This window comes from Candoia aspera, chromosome 3 (assembly GCF_035149785.1).
Source record: "Candoia aspera isolate rCanAsp1 chromosome 3, rCanAsp1.hap2, whole genome shotgun sequence".
Lineage (NCBI taxonomy): Eukaryota > Metazoa > Chordata > Lepidosauria > Squamata > Boidae > Candoia > Candoia aspera.
Window position 1 is genome coordinate 127,490,181 of NC_086155.1, and position 24,258 is coordinate 127,514,438.

Here is a 24,258-nt window from a genome sequence, read left to right on the forward strand (position 1 = left end):
ACCCCCCTTGCCCTACTGTTTGCACATTTTCAACTACCTCCCTTCTTTCCAAAAACTGCTGTCTGAGTTGTTAGCTGAGCAGTGTGACTCACCTACTACATAATCTCTTGATCAGTGAGCCAGATGGAATTGAAAGCCACTCCCCACCTAACTGTGTGCTCAGCAGAAACACAACACAACACAACCTCACCTATTTAGTCAAACTGTAATTAAATGCATATGATCAGCTCCATAAATTTGACAATTCCTTTGCAAAACTCTTATGTTTCTTGTTCTCCTGATCATTTGCTCTAGTATTCATCTCTCAGCTGCTTCTTTTCTAATGAGTGCTGCTCAGACTGAGCTGTTGAAAGTATTAACAGCATGCCAAACTCACAGAGCCCCCAAAGGAAATCAGGACAATCCTTTATGAATTTCTAGGGAAGGCTGTTGCTCAGTTGCGGGGCAACCATCTAGTTCTACTACATTTTCTTGCTGCACAAACTTTATAAATATAGATAGAGTAAGGGCAACATGGGATATGAAGTGAAACCAAATCACATTCTCTTTCACCCTTCTACATGTTGCCTGCCTTATTGCATGTCACTGAATGAATACAGTGATATAAACATTATTTTGCTGTCCAATTTCCATGTGATTGAAATTACATGTTACAGTGAGAAAGAGAAGAGGGCTTCCCTGGGAGAGGCTTGGCTTGTCTACAGGTATGACAAGAAGCTACATAACCCTTTATGTCTGCAGTCATCCTTGGCCACCAGTAGTCTCTCAGAGCTCTGTGGAGAGTTTTGAAAACACCTCTGTGCCTGGCCGTTTGATGGTCATGGCAAAGTCTCAGTATTTCTTCCCTCAATGAGGGGGGAATGTATAATTGCCCACTATGCCAGAGGATTCCTGCTTCCACATTAAATGGGGATGTGGTGTCTTGTAGAACCCTCTGGAGGTCATCCATCCTGGCCCTGGCATACGGATCCTGTTGCTGCTGAGCTTTGACCCTTGCAAAGAGGTCCTCTGTTTGTCTGCCTGCTGCTAAAATCTCTGACTGGTTCCCCCCTCCCATAGACTGATCAAAGTTGTGAGGTTGTAATATAGTAGCCTGGACCTCCTGGTGTGTAGCAGGCGTTGTCTGAATGGATCGAGACAAGGAATCTGCCAAACAGTTCTGCACCCCGGGAACATAAGAAATAACAAATTTGAAACAGGAGAAAAACTGGCTCCATCTGATTTGGCGTGGGGTGAGCGATCTGGTGTTTTGTAGAAGCTGTAAATTCTTGTGATCAGTGCAAACCTTCACAGGAAAGGTTGCACCTTCTAGCCAATGCATGCACTCTTGAAATGCTTTAATTGCCAGCAACCCCTTGTTAAAAACATCATAGTTTCTCTCTGCCGGCGAGAGTGTGCAAGAGAAAAAGGCACATGGAAGCAATGTCTTCCTTACTTTGTCAATATATTGCAATAAAACAGCAGCAATAGCAAAATCTGAAGCATCTGAATGTATTATGAATTGCTTCGTGGTATCAGGATGCTTTAAAAGTGGCTGGGATGCAAAGAGTTGTTTGAATTCTGGGAAGGATGCTTGCTCCCTCCCTCCCCAAAGGAATCTGGATCCTTTCTTCAAAAGCTGTGTGAGGGGCTTGGCCCTGTCACTAAATTTATGTATAGATTTTCTATAGAAATTGGCGAATCCTAGGAATTTTTGTATGTGATTCATATTGTGGGGTTGCTAAGAGAGAATTGCCTGGACCTTTGAAGGATCCATGGATATGCCTTCTGTTGATATTCTATAGCCCAGGAAATGTAATTTCGTTAAATCGAAGGCACACTTCTCTAGCTTGACAAACAGCTTGTTCTCTCTCAGTGTTTGTAAGACATTACTTACATGGGTTACATGAGTTGTAGCATCCTCAGAGAATATTAATAAGTCATCTGAATAAATGACCAGATACTTATCTAGTAAATCAGAGAAAAATTGATTCATAAATCGGGAAAATATGATGGCAGCATTAGCTAACCCAAAAGGGACAACAAGGTACTCAAATTTCCCATACCTGGTATTGAAGGCAGTCAGATATTCATGCCCCTCCTTCATCCGGATCAAATTGTATGCATTCCTGAGGTCCAAACTAGTAAAAATGTGTGCTTCTGTAAGCGATCCAGCAGGTCAGATATTAGGGGGAGTGGGTAATGTTCCCTGACTGTGACTTTATTGAGGGAACTGAAATCATGAACAACTATCAAGGGTGCCTCCTGAGCTGCTGGTGCCAACGGGTCAGGCTTCTTTGGTACGAAGAATGTAGGAGCAGATGCTGGGGAAGTAGAAGGTCAGATGAAACCATTTTGGAGATTAGTATCCAAGTAATCTTTCAAGGTGACTAGTTCCTTGGGTGACATGGGATATTGTTTCCTTGCTGGAATCTTGGCTCTTGGTATCAACTCAATAGTGCAATCACAGTCCTTATGGTGGTGGGGGGGGTAGTGCTGTGGCCTCTTGTTCACTGAAAACGTCTGCGAAATCTGCATACTTGGCTGGCAACTGCACCCCACCCCCCCTGCTTCGATCACTGGGTTGGTTGCTGGAGAGAGAAGGGTAGCTTGAATTTTGTGGTGCCAGCATTCCTTAGCTGGGAAGGAGATGGCTCCCATAGCCCAGTCCAACAATGGGTTGTGGAGCTTCAGCCAATGTGTGCCCAGGATTATAGGTACACTAAGTGATGCAGTAACATAAAGTTGGATCCACTCAGTGTGGTCTCCCATTGTTAGTTGCAAAGGTTCTGTGAATCTTCGAATCAGCCCTGCCTTGAGGGGCTGGCTGTCAATGGTCTCAACTTCTATGGGACGTGGCAATTCCATAGTCAGGATGTTCAGGTCTTGTACTCTCTGTACATAAATAAAATTGGTGGAAGCTCCAGAATCCACGAGAGCCTCTAACTTGACATGGTGCTCTGGGTTTACGTGCATTATGACTGGTAAGTAGAAAAAGGATTGCCTGGAATCCTTGGAATGAGCCCTTCTTAATTGACTGATGGTCTCCCTGCTGAACTCTGTGGAGGGAGACCGACGGAGTTTCCCTGGTTGGAAGTCGAGGCAGAGGTGGCTCTTGGTTCTGCTGCTTGCCCTGGGGCTCTTACAGAATTTGCTTGGTTTTTCACTGGGCAAGCTCTCACCATCTGCCCCAGGGCTCTGCAGTAGAAACGGGGGACTTTCTCTCTCCTTCTCTGTCTCTCAGCCTCAGAAGTAAGTCTCCTGCTCGCCCCAATCTGCATCGGCTCCTCTGGTCTTGAGTAGAGAGATGCTGCAGAGAGAGCTGGAAATCATGGAAGCGCTCTGAGGCAGCTGCGTCTCCCCAGCTGCATCTGTCTGAGCTCTTCTAGCCTGGCATCTATGACCACAGACAGGTGATATAAACCTTCTAAAGTAGCTGGTGTTCCCTGGCGCACCAATTCATTTTTTATCTCCTCATCCAGCCCGTTTGAATTGGTCTTTCAAAGCACTCTCATTCCAGTCCAGATCTCCTGCTAACAGCTTGAAATCAGCAATGTAAATTCCCACTCTCCTGTTGCCTTGCTTGAGCTTCCAAATTTCCCGGCTGGCAGTGACCTCTCTGATCGGGTCGTGAAAGTGTGCTCGGAACCCTGCCAGAAATTGGGTTGTTGTTCTCTACCATGGGAATAGCCCATTTGGCTGCCGGGCCCTTTTGCAGACTTAAAATAAAAGTGACTCTGGTTCAGTCTGTTTGGTACTCTGCCAGTCTGCTGTCGAAAACATTGTGCACTGGGTAAGAAAGGTTCTCAACTGTCCAGCTTCTCCCCCAAACATCTCTGGTAAACTGCCCTGGGATCTCAAGACTACTGGAGGAGCTGCTGCTGCTGCTGCTGCTGGCACTGGTTGTGGGATGATCGGAACTGGTTGTTGTAACTGCTGTAGCATAGCTGCTTGTAATGTGTTGACCTGGAGATCTACTTGTTGCTGGTGTTGTTGCAAGGCTGCTGCCAGTTGTTGAATGGCTTGTCAACATTCCTGGTTTTCCGAAGACATTTTCTCAATTTTCTTTTTCTTTTCTTTTCTTTCCTCCCTCTTTCAATGGGAGTAGGAATTTGGTAGGACTGATATCCTGACAAGCAGGAACCACACTGAGACAAGGAATAAGTCTCTAGTGTTTTATTACTGCTACAGTAGACAGAAAATCCTACCAAACTGAAGAAGGGTGAGAAAACTCATACAGATAAACCCAAAAAGTCAAGACGGGTCTGTTCTGTGTCTCTTTGAATGACTGCTCAATTCCTCGCTACTACACATGCATTTTCCCCTCTGGATAGGGGCCACCTCCTGCTCACCATCAGTGCTCATGACACCTTGGTTGCCGCTTGGTTGCTGCTTGGTGGCTGAGGCTTTGAATCAGATCGCACCCACGTGACCTTTCTCCTCTTGGGGACCCCATCACTCCCTGTGGTTTATAGATGAGTTGAGGGAGATGAAATGTCTAGAGCGCTGCTGGCACTCAACTAAGAACAAACTTGACCAAACATGGATTAGAGCTGCTATTAAGGCCTACCTTGTGGTGGTAAGGGCAACGAAGTGCCAATACTTCTCCACCTTTATTGCATCGGCAGATTGCTGCCCTGTAGCCCTGTTTCAGGTGACACAAGAAGTTGCTTAGCATTCATCAGACAAAATTGCTCAGATTTCCTTGCAGCTGGGGATACTTAATTGTATATCTGCACTGCTGGCTTAAGTACCTCACTTAAGCAATGCTGTGGACAATTTATCCCAGTGTCTGGAGGATGTGAGGGTCTGGATGGGGAATGTAGGCTTCAACTGAACCGTGACAAGACTGAGTGGCTTTGGGTTTTGAGGCCCTCCAATTCTAGGACTATACCATCTTTGGTGCTGGATGGGGTTGCATGCTCCAAAGAGACCTTGTACACAATCTGGAGCTCCTCCTGGACTCACAACTCCTGCTTGATTAGCAGGTGGCAGTCATGGCTAGGAGGGCCTTTGCACAACTTCATATTGTGCACCAGTTGCACCCATTCCTAGATTGAGAGGCCCTAATCATGGTCACTCATGGCCTGGTCACCTCCTGGTTGGACTACTGCAATGTGCTCTATGTGGGGCTGCCCTTGAAGAGTATCTGGAAAGTTCAGCCAGTGCAAAATGCAGCAATGCAAGCAGTTGTGTGTGTTTCTGGCACAACACACATTACACCTTTGCTTAGTGAGCTGCATTGGTTACCAGTTTGTTTCTGAGTCCAATTCAAAATTCTGGTGTTGACCTTTAAAGCCATTCATGGCACAGGGCTAGGCTATTTGAGGGACCACCTCTCACTGATTTCATCGTCCCATCCCACCAGATCCAGCAGACAGGGATGTTACAGGTTCTGTCATCTAGGGAGCTACATTTGGTGGGCCCTAGGCAGTGGGCCTTTTCTGTGGTGCCCACATTGTGGAATCTTCTCCCCACAAGGTAAGGTTGGCCTCATCACTTCTGAGCTTCCAAAGGTCCCTTAAGACCTGGTTATGCCAGCAGGCCTGGGGACCTCAGGGGACGGGTTAACTAGTGAGGCAGCTCTGTGATTATTAACATCCCCATCTACTGTTTTTTGTATTATTCTCTTTTCTAGTTTTTAATTTTTTTTAGTAATTAACAAGGATAATGGTTTTAAGTATTTATTAATTGCTTTAGCTCTGTTGTGTTCCACCCAGAGCCTCTGGTTGTGTGAGATGGGTGGCTACACAAATTAGATAAACAAACAAACAAACAAACTAATCAACTCTGTCTATGATCCAGTGTGTACTACTGTGCATACACAAATCTGTCTCAGAGTAAATTCCACTATGCATACATGCTACTGCACTTTCTTGCAACTGATTCAATGAGCACCCTAGGCTATCTATCTATGATTAGGTTACTAGAAAGAAACCACCATCCATAACCTTCCTGCATGTTATTTTTAAGTTGATGTCTTTCAGGTGAATGTTTCTTTGTTCAATATATAATGGCCTTTGTACATTTTAATGAGGAGTAGCCTGAAATACCACATTCGCTTCTGTCTAGCATTACAGGATTGTGCCATCAAAATTACTGTTGCCACTTTTTTCTTCCAAAATAAACATGGAAATGGACTCAGGATGTATCTGGAAGGCAAACAAATTCCATTTTTATTTTGAATCTCTGCCTGCAAGGCCCAAAACTGTGCTGCTGAAATCTAGCTATTTTGCTGTCAAATTTTGTGATGCTATTTCAGGCCATTTTGGAAGCAAGGGCTAGAGAAAAATTAAAGGTGGAACTTTACCTCCCAAATGCTTCCCACTTTCATTTCCACTCTTAGAAAAAACAAAAAAAAAGCAAACTGAAAAAAACCTTAACTTTGCTTCTTCCTATCTTGCCATGACTTTTCTACTAATGTCACCTGAAACCCTCCAGTTGGTCAGGGGAGGGAGTTGCAGCCCCAAATACTATGTTAGTTGTACATCAAATCTGATGAATCTGTGGCTCAACAAAAGTCAAAATCTTGCAGTGTTATACTGTGTCATTCTAGGTACAGTACATGCTGATTTCTCAGCTATTGCTGTCTCCACATGAAGAAAAAGAGGTTTGTTAAGCTTTTAGTTGGCCTCCATTCTGGAAATGCTGCATTTTTGAAGCATATGTGTGTATATGTTTACTACATTTGACAAAGTTTGTAATATATACATTATTTTTTTTTGCATCTATATCGCACCATTTTTCCTGAGAGCAGAAGGTGCATACATGAGGGTCTCTCCTAATTTTATCCCCAAAACAAACTAGATTGAAAGTGAATGACTAATTCAAAGTTGTTCATTAATCTCCTTGGTTGAGTGGGTATTTGAACCTGGGCCTCCCTGAGTTATTTACTGGTTCTATAAGAGATAGTATTAATTTTCAAAACTATACACACTTAATTTCTTCTCAGTTTGCAATCAATAATTTCATAAACAAATTCACTTTCTCTTCTCATGACTGGGAACCAGGACTCTGAACTTAAAAGAGAGAACTGACTTTGGATCGTACCTGTCAGCCCTTTGATGTAAGCCAGGTCAGGAAATGAACTCCATAAGAAATACTGGAATTCTACTTTATTAATATAGGCTGTAGTAACAGAAACTTGAAAGTCTTTTCCCTTCCCTCCCTCCTATACCAAAGAGTGTCAAGGTAGGTCATTTTAAATTTCCTTCTAAAGCCTTCTTCTTTTCCCAGACTTACTTTGCATTTTGCATATGTTCTCCAAGATCATCTCTGTGATTCTCTACAGTTTCTCTTAACAGCCTTTAAGACTAATTCTTTCTGAGGTTAGGATGGGAGAGACTGAGGCTCTGAAACTATACGCCCTTCCTGAGCACCCACCATCTCCTGCTACATTCAGCTGGTTTAAAATCTCTCTATTTCCAATGAGAAGGGTAGAAAAACAGAAATAACAAAAGGCATACACCATTTTTTTTCCCATCCACATTTCTATCTTGTGGGCTGCAGCTGACAGAACATTAGGTATTTTGGATTACTCCAAAGTAGAATCCTCTGAATAAATAATAGAATTGGACTGCTAGAGACCATAAATACTTTTCAGCCATAATGCTAACAAAGCATTCAACTTGCTACCTTCAGTTTCATTTGGCTGCTATTTTTATACAAGCCACTATGTGGCATCAGAAGACATAAGATTTTCAGAAAGAAAGGTACTTGATATTCTTAGGAAATAACAGGGTTGTAGTCTGTCTTAAAGTCAAAGAGCCAGCAACTACACTTTGAGATACAAGATGCATTACACATATATCTACTGTCCTCTCTCCTCTTCCCAAAATTCTGTATTACAAAAATAATTGAAAATAATTAGGGATAGAATCTAATATATATTATTCCAGCCAACCAATCTGTTATCATTTTCCTCCTTAGGAAATACAAAAGGTTTTGACATGCATTCAACCTAAGCATATATTGATAACAACCACATGAGTATATATCTATATCTATATCTAAATCTATATCTATCTATAGCTATAGCTATAGCTATATCTCTCTCCTATATAGATATATAGTATGTGCATGTGCATGTGTATGTATGTATGTATTCAATCATTCCTTTGCAATAATACCGAAATAAAATGATTGAAAATTGAAGCAGTTCATGTAATAATACATAAACAGGAAAATAAAAAGCAGATGGCTTCCAATCCAGTTAACTGCTTGTTAACTTCAGTCCTAAAATCTATTTTTCATTTTATAACATCTCAACATTCAGTACATGAAAACTATGCCAAAATTCATCACAAGCCACCCCCCCTTTTTTTTGCTTAAATAAATTAAAAAAAAACAAAAACCCTCAATATCTTTTACAGTTTTAAATTTATCAATTATTTCCATTATTTGGAGCATTACAACTTTTTTGGCTATTAATTCTCCCTTTATTTCCTAAACGATATTAGTCTTAGTTATCAAATGTAGAAGTCACCATTAATATTAGTTAATTTAATTGCCACAGGAGGTTAGTTACAAGACAGTAGTGATGATCTGAACTGCATTGCTACTTGATTTTGAAAAATTGGCAATTTGGGGCAATTTGGGGACACAAACTCTTTGTCCTTCATCAGGTTCATATTAGCTACATGCTTATGGAAGTGTTCAGACAGACTCTTCTGGTGATCTTATGATCAACTTATGAACAGGTGAAGATAAAAACAACAACAACACTGTGATCAAAAGTGGAATTCCAAGCAGATTGTATTGAAAACTAGGAGCAGACAAAGGTCTCACCGATGCACATGGAGACGTGTTGGCTGATTAATGAGCAAACGTGAGTAGGAGTGAGGAAACCAGGTTTTGATGAACAAATATTCTCAGTAGAAAATAAAATGTTTGCATTATTTTCAATCTCCCCCCCCACCGCCCAGTGGAGAGATGAGGGTTACAGTTGTGCGGGACAGCACAGGAAAGCCTTTTAATACCAGTGACTTTCCTCATCTAAAAACCTCACATTTGCTTGTACATAAGCTACCTCAAAACAAGCCCCAGGATGCAATTACTTTTCACAGATTTACAGAGAAGCGACAGTTTATTTAAGTTGTTGTACAATGAAGCCAACTGTGTAACAATAATTCAGATTAGCTTTAGCTTTTGGTTATACATGGGTTCAGCTGCCTGAACTTATCCTACAACAAACTGCAATTAGAAAACCTGCTTCTGAAAGTCCTAGACATATACAATCTAGTACCCATAATAATGCTATTTCTATTTCATTTTCTTGCTCTGGGTAAACTTGGGTTTGCAGCTTCAAATTGTTTTGATTCTGCAAGGAAAAGGTTTGGACATGATGCTATGGTAGGATCATACCACCTGGAGTTTCAGCATAATCAGCAAATTCTTTAAAAATATTCTTTTCATGAAAAACAAAAACAAAAAAAACTCCAAACAAAACATTTACTGACCAAATTTAGATTGTGTGACAAGCCTTAATTATGGTCTCCCATTTAATTTGAACTGGGTCATTTTCTATTAAGAGAAGAAGCCAGGATATTAAACCATGGTTTGAGGTGTCATTTAATATCCTGGCATATTCAGAAGAATACAAGGGTACTTACCCATCTTGAGTGAAATTACAAAGTATGGTGAATCAGTTTTATTGCTCATGCCACAATTTAAAGAAGTTTGCACTTGGACAAAAATCATCATTGTCTAAATATGAACCACATATAAAACAGACATAGGGGTCATTTCTGATCCAATCACATATGCCAGCAAGTCTAATATCTTATCAGTTTGTCTGAGGATAGTAATTTTGAGGCAGTCAGCTAGTTATCTTGTATCTTTGCTAAATACCTTTTTCAGTTTGATGACTCCTTCTTGCGTGTTCTCATCTGTGCTGATATCAAACAAGTTCCCTCCATCTCCTGGAACAATGGTATATTCAATTTCAGCATTTTTCCCAAAGTCAGGATCCACGGCTCTGATTCTTCCAACAGCTGAACCAACAAGAGATGACTCCGGTACTTTCAAGTGGAAGATACCTAAGATGAAGTGATAATGAATGATTTTAATCAACCCTTGACCAGTTACAAAGAGTTTATCAGGGAACATATATATCATATATTATCATTTTTAACATAGTGCACCACATGAATGCACTGTATAATCCTTCTATTAATACTGACAGAAGCACTATTTTCCCCTTGTATGAGAGCTGCCAAATATAAAATTCTGACATAAAATATTACCATGCTACCAAATGCAGATATCACACATTCTGAGAACAGAAATGTTCTTTGATTAGCAATGATTGGAGATAAACATTAAGGGCTCTCTCTCACACACATATACAATAATGTGTTTTCCTTCCATCCTTGTGTTGAAAGAAAAGGATGTTGATATTTAAAAAAAAAAATGTAGCAGCAATGTGTTGCTCACACTGTAACATGGAGTAGTTTTGGGGCAGTGATTGGCAGAATCCCCACTGTCCTTTCCCCTCCCAACCAGCAGTATCTGCCCATGGGAAAATGGGTTGCCATTAGCCCCTCTGAATGTGTGGGGGATGAGGAAGTCCTTCATTCAAAATCAGAGCTTTGATGGGTAGAGGTTCTCATGGTGAATAATCTTTTATTGGAAGGCAAAAAAATGTCCATGTTACTCTTCCAAAATGAATCTGCCAAGGGCAAAAACATTTATAGTTATTTTAATCTAGATTGGAAAATAGCTGTTTTTCCAGGGGCTGGAAATTACTGCTGATATTCCTATAAGAACTGTATGGATAAGATTAGCAGGCTCTTGAAGAAAAGTGCTGCAATGAAAGTAAGCACTTCAATGACTATGATGTACAGTTTTAGCAAAAGTGGTCTGAGTATGGTCTTCTGTCACAAAAACAAATAACTAGTGGCCTGAAGATCACACCAAAAATATTGAGACCAGGTATAATCTTGGGGTTTCAAGTTATGCATTTATAGATTAGGATTTGGTGATACCACAGCCACTTTTCCAACAAAGCGGTGGTGGTTTTGACATCGCATAACCATTTGACACAGTTTAAACAGATGGTCTAAAAAATCCTCTTTGCATTTCACTACTTGAAGTGTTCCCCTTGTCTGTAGAAAGAACTTTAATAGGTTCAGAATTTTGACAGAATGTCTGCACTGTTACAAGATGCTCCTATTCTAAAGAGGAAGAATAATGTCTTTAACATTTTGATAACTATTTCAGAGGAATGATACTTTTGACATTCCATCATAACTAAAAGTCTGGGCTTTTGTGCTGATAGTTGCAATGAAGTCATCTCCAACCCCTTTTTACTCTGAAAGAAGTCCTTAAGGCACAAGTAGGGCAGGAGGGCGAGAGTGGTTCCTGTGAATTTGGTTTCTCTATGAATTAATCAGATTGCAAGCTGGGGTATCATTTAGATATACTGTATGGATCTGATTTTATTTACACCTAAACAAAATTGCTTCCAGGTTATATAAATAGAGTTTATCAGTTTAGTTCAGATGTGATCTCAATGGTTGCTGAGACCTTAGGTGGGAACATATAAGATTAACTCTTGCATGTTTGAGTGTCCCAGAGCTTGACCAACAAAGAGGTTGTCCATATTTTCATATGTCAGAGTATTCCTATAGCTGTGCACTTAACACCTCTAAAGCTCCACATTGTGCCTATGATATTATCCTTCTTCTGTGCCTGTTGAAATTGTTAAAAAAAAAAAAGAAAAGAACAAACAGGACCACACAGATCAAGCAGTTAAAGTACAGCAGGCAATTTTTTAGCAGTCAGAACTATAAGTTCTAAGAAAAAAAGCCACTGAAAGATGAAGTGGATGGAGCAGACATTTGTGGACCCATGAAAATGAATGGAGTTTCATATGGGTAAGTTTTGTGGGGGCTGGGATAGGGTATTCTGTTTGTGTGGGTGTCTAAGCTTAAATGGAAGTTACACACCAGCTTTTCTTTTCAAAAAATATCAAGAAATCATACTGCTGGGGCAGAACAGTGTGATACTAAAATTCAGAGGCTGCAAAAAAGAGGAGTTAGGAGGCATATATGTTCCACTTCTGAGCAAAAGCTTTATTTAGTTAAGCTGTCATTTAAACTGACTGTGTTTTAGTGAACGCCAATTCCTAAGTGTCGCATCTGGTTCAAAGAAAATCTCTAGTATTTGTGCTTAAGATTGGATCCCCTAAGAACTGCAAGACACAGGCTCCTAAAATTGCAATTCCATGCATGCTGAACCTGCAAAATAATTGTTAGATATAAAAGGATTTACTTCTGAGTATATATGACTGAGATTTCCTGTGCCTCTAGTAAAAAGTACCAAAATCTCAGGAGAGACAAGTTATGCAAGTCTGGTTATGAATTTCAGTCCCCAGCACATATATTTCTTTTTATTTTATTTTATTTTATTTTATTTTATTTTATTTTATTTTATTTTATTTTATTTTATTTTATTTTATTTTATTTTATTTTATTATTTATTTCATTTCAAGGGCAGCCCACTCTATAATGACTCTGGGTAGCTTATAATAAAAATAGAAACCATGTTCCAGATACATAAAATTATGGAATTTTTGAGAATAGTTGATGAAATATTAGTTGATGAAATATCATTTCTCTCCTACAAGTTAGTACAATTGTCTTTTCAATACTTTCTAAAATATGGAACAAAGCTGTGAAAACCCTTCCAGAAGATTGCAGTCTGCTAAAAAATTTTTTTAAAAAGAGGCTTATATGCAGAGACAAAGGCAACTTATGAAGTGGCCACATAAACCTGAAAAAAGGACATAGCTGCTTCGATGATCCAAAGGCAGGTTTTCATATGTTGTCCTGTGTACCATGAAGCACCTCTTTAAGATTTGCACAGGGCTAATAAGGAGATGTTATAACACAGATAAAAGTATATGCCTGTAGGTGCCATTGCAAAAATACACATAAACACAAAACTTAGAAATCTGTTGGAACTAAATGAGTTCCTGTAAAACAAGTTCCTGTAATTACCTCAAAAGAATACAGCCCTCAATTCAACATGTAGCATACCCAAAAAATTAAACAGGAAAAAAAAAAAAAACTTATCTCTATTATCATCTTCTCAGCATATCTGACCCTATTTACAAAATAAATTTGGAGGGAAAACCAATCTTTTTCCAAATATGACCAATACCATATTTTACAAATATTGATACGGTACACCTTGATCTTTTCTGTTCCTTGCACACAAGTGAATCCAATAATTTGAATTATTTTAGAACTAATATCACTTCAATGTGTAGTTTAAAAATATTCACAAGTGAAACTGAAGGAAAGCAAGATTTTTCACCGTTGCAATAAATACAAATCGGTGACACATCTCTCTCTTTTTTTTTTCTGAATGGCTTTTGTGGCTGGAGGATGGCTATCCTGAATTCATATGGCATTAGTGAAGGAGGACCTCGAGAAAAACATTAACTGCTAATGGTGTGCCTCTGAATCTAATGAGTAATGCCGCTTTACACAGAGATCTCAAGTCATCTGAACAATGTTTGCAGCATGCAAGCACAACATCCCAAAATAATCACCCCACATTCCAGAACTGCTCAACCTTGGGATGATTTTCTCTGAGGTTCATCGTCTGCATTTCAACTTTATTTTAAAGTAGTTATAATCCACCCCTCACTGTTCTTTTACAAAACAATAAGAATAGCTTCCTGGATGGTTTATTTTTATACAGGCATATACACACTCTTTCACCAGTATAGGTGAAGGAAATTATTACATTATCCTCTTTGTGACCTTTCTTTCTCTGTACTTACAACAAAGAGATAGAGCACATATTACACCTCTGCTCTACAAGCTGCATTGGTTGCCAGTCTGCTTCCGTGTCCAATTCAAGGTGCTGGTTTTGACCATTAAAGCCCTTCATGACATGGGGCCGGGATATCTGAGGGACCGCCTCTCCCTGATTACATCAGCCCATCCCACTAGATCTAGCAGGAAAAGCATGTTACATGTTCCATTGGCCAGGGACTTGCATTTAGTGGGTCTCAACGCCTCCTCTGCCGTTGCTCCCTCCTTGTGGAACATTCTCCCCCCCCAAAAAAAAAAAATAGGCTTGCTCCTTCCTTGCTATTGTTTAGGAAGCCCCTCAAGACCTGGTTATGTTGTCAGGCCTGGGAGTCCTGGTTGTTGTCATTAACCAAATCCCACAGTCATTAGGCGAGGCAACTTCCTGTCAGCTTCCCACAACCAAAGTCAGTGGGGAAGCTGGCAGGAAGTTGCAAGTCCCAGGCTGGCTGGCAGGTAAGTGGGTGCTGCTGGGTGGGGGAGGGAATGAGGGGGTGTGCGGGGGTGTGGGGGAGGGTGTATAAATGTGCAAGGGAGAGTTAGGGAGAGTGCATGAGGGTGCATGTGAGAGGCACGGTGTGGGTCAGGGAGGGGGTGCAAGGGGGTGCGAGAGAGGTGTGGCGCAGGTCAGGGAGGGTGCCCAAGGATGCATGATGGCCAGCACAGTGCAGAGAGGCTGAGGAATGGTATGCAGGTAGGAGAGACTTACCCCAGCAACTTGTGACCTTCCCTGACAGCTTCCCCAATGACTGTCTATGGAAGCTGGCAGGGAAGGTAGCAAATGGTGATCATATGATCACAGGGTGCTGCAACCAGTCATAAGTGCAAACCAGTTCCCAAGTGCCCAAATCATGATCACATGACCATGGGGAGGCTGGGATGACTGGAATTCTGAGGACTGGTCATAACCACCATTCGTTCAGCACTGTCATAACTTTGAACAGCTGCTGACCGAATGGTCATAGGTTGAGGACTACATGTATGGAGTAATCCAATGGAATAAACTAAAATAGACTTTTCCAGGAAGGCACCTTCTAGGTGCTGCCTCAGTATTCTAGGAATTGTTTTCCCAACACATTTGGGTGGCATCAGGCTGCACAAAGCTGGTGTAAAACCAGAAAATGTGATAAACTGGCCACAGGTATTAATTAGCCAAACTGGAAGTCTGTTTGGAGTTTAAGAATGAAACATAAATACTTACAAAATGAATAAAAGAAGCATGCCCAGATGGGAGACAAACGCTATGAATATCCTCTTGAGGTCAATGGAAGAAATATGGAACATTACTCTAAGTGGCACATCAGGAATATTTAAACGGGCTGATTCCTCCTTTCTCTATAAAAACAGAAGCAACAATTAAGAAGCCTCTGCTTTGCACTGTGAGTCAGTTTGCAAGGAAACTGACAAATACATGGCCAGGTGCAGCTTTCTTTTACTCAAATTGAAATAATGAATCTATACATTTTCCTCTCATTTGTAGAGTATTGCAACTGGTGATGCAGTAAGCCTAGGGCTAGCAGTTCTGGGCCGCATAATTTTTTTTGTTGCCATCTTGTGGTTGCCCGGATTTTTGCAGCCCAGACCTGGTAGCCCTAATTAAGCTGGCAGTGAGCTGCTTAACAAAATTCTTTGTTTCTGCAGTTATTATTTAAGACAATAATTATTGTTTCACAAAGGCCAAGGTACAGGGCTGGTATACTTTGATAAGTTTGAAAAGTCATATGTTTTGTAGACACTTTTTTCTTTTCGGTTTCTTTAATTTTTATTTCATTGCTTTATTATGCAAACAAAAGAGGAAAAAGGGGAAAAATGCAAAGAAAAAAATGAAAAGAAAAAAAAAACAAAGAAACTTATGGTTGCTATGCTTTATTATTTTATTCGTGGTTGTTCATATACTGTAAAGTGTCCTTAGACTATGGAGCAGGTGTTACTTAAGCAACTGCAAATATAATTTTTAAACTTACATTATTAAACATTGACCACATGGAATAATACTGATCAGATTCCTATTACCTTTTTAGATGGTCAGTCATAAAGTGAAATGAAGCACATAAATGTGATCCAAGACTGTAACTCTGTGGTCAGACTGCCTTTCCAACATTGAAGGTAATATTTTTTGCTGCTTCCCTCTCCCCTGCCTAATGAATCTATAATACATTACTCCATAAAGTAATAACTTTCATATTTTAATATATAATTCAAAAATATATTCTCCTCTATAACCCATAGCGATCTTTGTAATAGCACATTTACAGACTTATGGATTTTAAATCAAAATGGGGGAATAGTTGAACAAGCCAACATGAGTAATCACTCATTTTACACTTCTAACATATTGAAGTTGACAGCCATCCCTTTTCAAATATTCTTTGGGGTCTCCAGTTAAGCCCAATTTTCTTGTTGTTATTGAATTAGTTGCATCTTAACCTCATCAGCAATATACTTAATATTCTTTAAGACTCATTGATTTGTTAGAATAGGACATTCCCACTTTTTATTCCAGACTTCTTGCAAATAAGTGAAATCTACCTTTATATACTGAAACTGAAATTTCTTTATTATGATCTTTGACCAGCATTACAAATAAGAAGAAAGAAAACAGATGTCTATAGCAAACCCATTGCCCCTTAAAACATCATAAAACAATAGAATAACACATCTAAATGAAAGTTTTGGGCAGCTGCATATCTTGGTAGAGGTATTTGGCAACCCAAAAGAGTGAAGAGTTAACATTCCTTAAAAAATAATTGAACGTAAAATTTATCTGTATCATATGACCCTTAAATTTGGAAATTATTGGGGAGAGCAAAGCATGTCTCATGATACAGGGAGTCCTTGCTTACTGACCATTTGTTCAGCGACCATTCACAGTTATGATGCTGCTGAAAAAATAGCTTTATGGCCCATTTATGACCATTTACAACCTTTGCAGCATCCCTCAGTCACTTGATTGCCATTACAATCAGTATGCGTTGTCCTGTGCCTGACCTGTGGTTTTTTCTCCCCCCCACCCATGCAGAACAGATTGATTGGAGAGAAAGGGATTACAAGAAAATAAACTAATTGCTCTTCTACAAATTGAAAGCAATGCGATTGTGCCGGCAACCTGGGTCTGGGAACTGTGGATACACTACAGAAACATCTTACAGTATGTTCTTGAAATCTCTTTCTCTCCAATCTCTCTGCTTGGGCCGGGGGGTGGGGGGGAAGCAAGAGATTTCTGTAGGCAATCTCTCCTTTTCTTATTATTTTTATAAATAACTCAAGGTGGGGGACATACCTAATACTCCTTCCTCCTCCTATTTTCCCCACAACAACCCTGTGAAATGAGATGGACTGAGAGAGAATGACTGGCCCAAAGTCACCCAGCCAGCTTTCATGACTAAGGTGGGACTAGAACTCATAGTCATCTGGTTTCTAGCCTGGTGCCTTAACCACTAAACCAAACTGGTTCTCCTTTGCCTGACCCTTTCTCGCTGCCAGCATGATCACATTGCTCTTGATGTGTAGAAGAGCAAAGAGCTTACTCTCTTGAAATCTCTTTCTCTCCAATCTCTCTGCTTTGGGGGGGTGGGCTGGGCGGAAAAAGGCAGAAGCAGGCATTTGAGCATTCCAAAGGGCAGGAGAGTGGTTAGGAGGCAAACAAAAGCTGAAGGTGTAAAACTGACTAGTCTTGACTCTTTACAGCCAGAAAGTGTAGTCACAGTCATGTGATTTCCCACATAGCAACTGCTTTGCTTAGTGGTGAAGTTGCTGGTCCCAATGGGTTGTTAAGTGAGGACTACCAGTAAGGGATAGCATAGGAAGATGTGGGAAAGAGTTTGTACTTCCCTTGGGCCATAAGAGCAAGTCTTTATACATTACAGTTAAAAAAAAAAATACTGCAGACATAGAATCACTCCAAACACATTATGATAGTGATAATTCAGGAGTTTTAGACACAGCGAATGCTCTGGAGCAAACTGCAAAATCAATACGTTTTAACTGAATGTGCTGTCATTTTACCACCCATACTTCTCTTGCCATAATTCCAAGAGTTAAAAACCTGACTAGCAATAAGCTGATCTAAAGTATTATATTAATAATCCTGCATGGCCATGACTTCAGCAGGAGAATGAGATTTATGTGCATTTTTCAACTGGGATTATACTAGTGTATAAATTGTCATATGAATAAGGATCATAATTATACTTCCCTTCCAACATTTTGCAAATATACTCTGCAGCCTTTAATAGAGGAAATACAATAGAGCTGTGGTTAAAAATGGAGCCAAACCCCTCTCAGGACCCTTGGCAAAGGGTCACATAGATAGATGACTCTTCCACACTCCATTAAGGAGTATATATATGTACCTCCATCTTTATTAAAGAGTATATATGTTCTCTCCATCTCCATTAAGGAGTATAACCAACTGGGGGATTTCTACTTCTTTTTCTTCATTTTCATTTAGAGAACTGCAGAGCAATACAGTCAATTGAGGAACAGGTTTCCGTGTTAAAAACGAAAATAAAAACACTTCAAAGAAGTTTCACATTGCTTATTTCAAACTGTTTGGGCTGCAAGATTTTATTTGCAACAATCTCACATTCTAGTGTCTTCCATAAATTCCACAGCAGTAAAAGTTGAGGTCATTCAGATTAATCTGAAACTCCAATGGATTCTTCAACTCCTGCCAAATTCATATTTCTGATGACTTACCATGCAATTATACTGCCATCATCCACCAGTAATAGTACCTTAGTAGCATATGGAACATCTTAATGGATCTTACCTTGGCAGCATACTGTTAGGGGAAATAATGAAAACAAACAACTGAGGGATAAAATTTTAGATTCACTTTGCCATTTCCTTTGACTAATTACAGGGAAGAGGGACTGTATAAGAAGAAAGAATTAAGAAGCATGCAGTTTGCTGACAGCCTTGTGTGGTTATTTGTCTTTTTTCTGTTCAGAGTTATTGGGCTGTATCTAAATGAAGCCATGCACAAAATAAATGCACTGAAATCAGTAGGGTCCCATTGATTTCAGTGGATCACTGAATTATCTTTCAATATTACACTTGTCCAAGTAAGGGAATACTGTTTTGTTATATTTACAAAAAAAAAAAAAAAGATATATACTATATTAGGGAAATAGTATATAAGACAAAACACATACTAGGAAAAAGTGTGCACAATAGAAAATGAGTTAAAATATGCATATTGGGAAAACTATGCATCACAATGTGCACGAATTTTCAGGATGGGTTTAATAAAATGTGCAACTGGATTCAGAAGTGAGACAGAATAAATGTAAGGTTAAAAATGGGAAACTGACCAAAACTGAACTTGATGTATTCATTCATCCATACTGGTGATCTACCAAGCTGAACACCACCCATCACCATGTACTGTTATGTGTCAAGGAACTGACAGTCTACCTTGCTTTTGCAGGCCTAGATACACACCATCACTGGTTTGTGCTCAAAATACCATAAAATAATTATCTGTCAAGGAAGGAAGGGAGGACGGGAGGAAGGGAGGAAGGGAGAAAGGAAGGAAGGATTTCCTAAATCAAAAGATTGTTCCAAGAGTAGAGAGACTGAATGTTGGGTGGTAGAAAAAGTGAGCTGGAAGAGAGAAAAAAGAGAGAAAAGATGTTTTGTCAGATGGGGTTGCAGCCATTACATATGAGGAATCTGTGCTTTTGATGTGGGAAGATATTGGGTTGGAATGAGAAAAGAAGAAAAAAGACAAATGGATAGGAAAGTGTTGAAGTCAATGCAGTAATGCAGGCGATCAGTGAACAGGAAATCAAGTCCAACTACATCACACTGCTCAAAGAAGCATATACCAACTGCTTCACAAATATTGCTCTCTTTGAAACTGAAATACGAATACCAGTGGGGAAAGGTGTAAAGCAAGGAGATACGATCTCACCTAAATTTTTCAACGCTTGTTTGGAAAATATCATGCACAAAATGAAATAGGAAGATGGAATTGATATAAATGTAGAGAAGATAAACCATCTCAGATTTGCGGACAATGTTGTACTGATCGCAAAGGATCCTCGAAAGCTGCAAAAAATGCTTCGGCGACTTGACACCGAAAGCAGAAAGGTGGGTCTAAAGATGAATCACACTAAAACAAAATATATGCAGACAGGGAACCTTCCAAAATTCCAAATGAGGCTTCAGAATGAACTTATCAAAGAGGTTGTCCACTATGTCTACCTGGGATGGGTAAGCAAAATGAACAGTGAACAAAGAAGAACTGTTCAGAACAAAGAAAGCTGGATGGGCTAGATACAACTCCATTAGGGAAGTCTTACAAAATGAGAAGATCGACAGAAAACTGCGTGCTAATCTTTTTAATTCAACTGTCTTATCGGCGGTGCTATACGGAAGTGAAACATGATCGCCAACAAAGGCAGAAGAGGAAGAGCTTTCAAGAGTAGTAAGGGCTATGGAAAGATCCATGCTGAAAGTTTCTGTCTGAGACCACATCCCTAGCAGCCAGATTAGAACACGAAGTGGAATAAATGATGTCATCGTCAAATATTGAAAATGGAAGCTACACTGGGCAGGACACGTCATGCACATGTTGGATGGCTGTTGGACAACAGCAGTTGCTGAATGGTATCCAAGAGAAGTAAAAAGACCTATTGGCCGACCTCCAGGGAGATGGGAAGATCCAATAGTCAAGGACTTTGGCTGAACCTGGAGAAGGAAAGCCAGGATTTGAGATGAATGGAAAGCAAGTTGCGACCAGCAGGACTCTGTCCAGTGATAGTCTGGTCAATCAAGGTGATAAGTTGATGGAAGGCATGTAATTAACATTGGAGGGAAAAGAGTGGCCAGTAACTCCAACATTTCCTTTTGGCATTTTCTGCACATCTTCTTGGAAGCTTCTAAAATCCCAACCCAGGTTTACATATGTTTTCTTGTGATAGGTGCAATATAATCAGGCTACATAATCAGAAGACAACAGTCATCTGGAAGAGGAGGAGAGGGAGGAGAACATGTTGGTACAGGTAGGGAGTTTGGACAAGCATTGTTTCAACCTCAAATGAGAATGAGAATTCTCATAATCACAGATTCTCATAATTACAGAATTCTATAATCATGGATATTTCTGTGTGTTTCTGGCTATGTCACTGTTACATACTTCCCATCTTTAAGTCTATTACCATTGTAATAATCTGTAGGAACTCACAAAAAGAAAACTTTTTTTAAAAAACATTCAATCTCAGCTCATGGTACATGGTCAGTCTTTTTAAAACTATAATCTGCTGGTCTAGAGCTGTTGTGGTTTTATTTATTTATTTATTTATTTATTTATTTTCTATCATGCCTTTATTTTTATAAATAACTCAAGGTGGCGAACATACCTAATACTCCTTTCTCCTCCTATTTTCCCCACAACAACCACCCTGTGAGGTGGGTTGGGCTGAGAGAGAGTGACTGGCCCAAAGTCACCCAGCCAGCTTTATGCCTAAGGCAGGACTAGAACTCTCAGTCTCCTAGTTCCTAGCCCATTGCCTTAACTACTAGACCAAACCACTAGACTATTGTATATTTTCTGCTGTTTTGTTAACTGCCCAGAGTCAATCGATTGGGGTGGTATAAAATATATATTACCTAAATATATAACTTTTAAATCTACCCTTTTCTCATTCACAGAAAATATATTTTCTGTTACACAAAGTGTATTCTAAATTCTTTTTTATTTTTATTTATTTTTGAGCAGGAAACTGCCCTGTAACATTAGTATGGGAGCTGTAGATCAGGACCATATTATATTAGAATTTGTTCAAACTAAATTCTTTGAGTATTTCTAACAGACACTTGCTTCATATAGTTGAGAAACTATTATAGGGTTTTTCTTAGGATGGAGATTCTAGAAGTCTGAGTTAAGTGGTTTGTATCCCTAATAATGAACCTCAGACTTGCATTACAAAGGATAAACTTGAATATGTTGTGGAATCACAGTGTCTTTTATCTTCCTTCTTATTTTTATCTAAAAACTAAAACTGGAGAGGGTAGATTTGATCAGTGGATACTTTTTCCCCCATCAAATCTTATTTAAGTCAACTCTTACTTGCAACTGAGTATTTTCAGTTTTCTGTTGAGGAGAATCTTCACACAGATGTTCTGATTCATTATGTCCTGCCACATGTATATTGTTGCAAATGGGTTCCGAAAACCTGTAGTTTTAGTCCTTGAGCTGAGAGCTACTGACCTCTACTTTTAATTCAACTTTTTTAAAGAAAATATTAATAATACACCCTGCTTTGGCTAGTTTTCTTTCAAAGTCAGACCAAACCTACATATGTTTAACGACATATGTCATTAAGAGGAAGGCCTTTTCTGCTGCTTCCCTCACCCTATGGAACATCATTCCTCCTGAGGTCAGGCTGGTCCCAACCTTGGCAACCTTCCAGAAGGGCCTGAAGACCTGGCTTTGCCATCTGGTCTGGGGATCAGACAGCGGTGTGGAGCCCATAAAATGGCTGTACTGTTTGTGAATTTGTCCAAGTCTGCTATAAAATCTTTGAAACTTGACAGTACAAAATATGTTCCTGGACTGGACTCCCACATTTACCTGAGTTTTGTGCTGTATTGGTTAGTTGTATGAAATATTAGGAAGATATAAGGAAGCATGGGAAAAGAAACTATGGAAAAATAACTTTTCCATTTGGTATTATTGCCAAAGGGACAGTAATGGGAATAGCATAATCCTGTAAATTTAAGATTCAAAAGAATGGTCACATAGGTAGGAGTCAGCCTGAGACTTCTGCAAAGGGCAAGCTGATTCCAAATGCCACACAATCTTGATTTATTTAAAGGCAACACACTGTAATTTACACATGAACAAATTGCCTTTGCTCAGCTGAAGTTACCCAAATGGCAGCAGTGACTATGGGAAAATGTCAAATTGTATTAAGTTCACTGCTTTAGTCCTTACCTCTCCTGTGAAACATTTAATGTTTACAAGATAATTTAATTCTAATAAATTTACAAAATGACAGATACAATGTGAGTTCTGTATGCAACACTTTTTTCCCCATCTCTCCCTTGTCCCAAATAAGAATACTTACTTGATACATCAGAGCTGATTCACACAACCAAGTGTTCATGACATTACATTGGTGTGTAATTAATTTCACTCTTTGCATTTAGTTTTAGACTTATTGTTTGTTCCTAATATGTTACGAATTGTTAAAGCTGCCTTGGGATGCTCTGTTGAGCTTCTTTAAATAAAAATAAATATAAATGTATGTTCATCATTCAGGGATGTGTAACTTATATACAACAGATTATGGATCAATCCAAATTCATATAAAGCTGGGAGGAGAGTTTAATAAAGGCACCAGTACATGCCATAAAACTGTCCCTGACTGCACTTCTCCTTTGAAACAACTTCCCCTCAGCTCATCTTCCCCTATCCAACAGGAAAAACAAAAGGGCTGTCACAAGTTCCAAGCAATCATACCATGTGGAGGACTCAATACCTTCTCTACCTATGTTTTTTCTATTTAAATACCCTTTCCCCCCATTGTTTGAAATGAATATAGCAAGTTCCAACAGATAGGGTAGGCATTCTTTCCTCTTAAACTCTTCAGCCCTGAGGACTGATTAGAACATTAGCTGGCCTGTGGATGGAGATCATTAAGGAAGGCTTTGCTCCTTAAACAGCTATTTAGGACTAAGTGAGTGAGAGTCTAATTTTCACTGATATTTGTTGCTGGCTGTTTTACCAGTGTGGACATTTTGTAGAAAAAAGGCAAAAAATATAAATGGTAACCTAATCAATAGGTGATATACTTGAAAAAATCACAACAATTTCTATTTAAAGGAGAGATGAATTACATTCTTTGTAGGGGGCTTTACCATTGTGTTTTGGGGAACTCTTACAGAAGAGGAAAATGGCAGTCACAGTATCTTTCTACTAGAGTTGTGCAGAGTTCCTGATTGAAAGTGGGGAAGGTGATTTGAAGTACAGATGGATACATGCATCACAGCTCTGGCACCTTCCAAAATTAAACATGCATTTTCCTGGGGCTGCACAGCTATTGTCACATGGGTACAAGAAAATGTGCAGCTTCTTTCAGGAGTTGCCTATAGGTGTGACATGTTTTTCACACTTTGAATAACTTTATTTCCTTTGAATGCAGATTTCTCCACAGCCTCACTTTCTACTGTTCTTTCCAGTAAGATCTTCAGGAAGATGATATGCAAAGGGTTCCCAAAAGAAAAGAAAAGAAAGTTTATAAATGACTGTCTTATGATATCATGTTACTGAAAGCATAGCATAGTATAGGCCTGTAATATTGCATACATGTGGTCCTCATTATTTAGGGTTCCATCATCTGAAATGTTGCATATTGCTCAATGCAGACCAGAACATATTATCCACAGATAAAGCTTTCATGCAGCTGCTGTTCTAGTTCTGGTATGTGATTCTGCCTACTGGAAA

General features: G+C 39.5%; 1 protein-coding gene across 1 annotated transcript in view; it reads right to left on the bottom strand.

Annotated features, from left to right (window-relative positions):
- Nucleotides 1–24,258, bottom strand: part of CDH12 (cadherin 12) — a 189,553-nt gene that overhangs the window by 44,233 nt on the left and 121,062 nt on the right. The window contains exon 5 of the mRNA XM_063298766.1: nucleotides 9,829–10,016. Within this exon, the coding sequence (XP_063154836.1) occupies nucleotides 9,829–10,016 (188 nt within the window). The remainder of the gene's footprint in view (nucleotides 1–9,828; nucleotides 10,017–24,258) is intronic.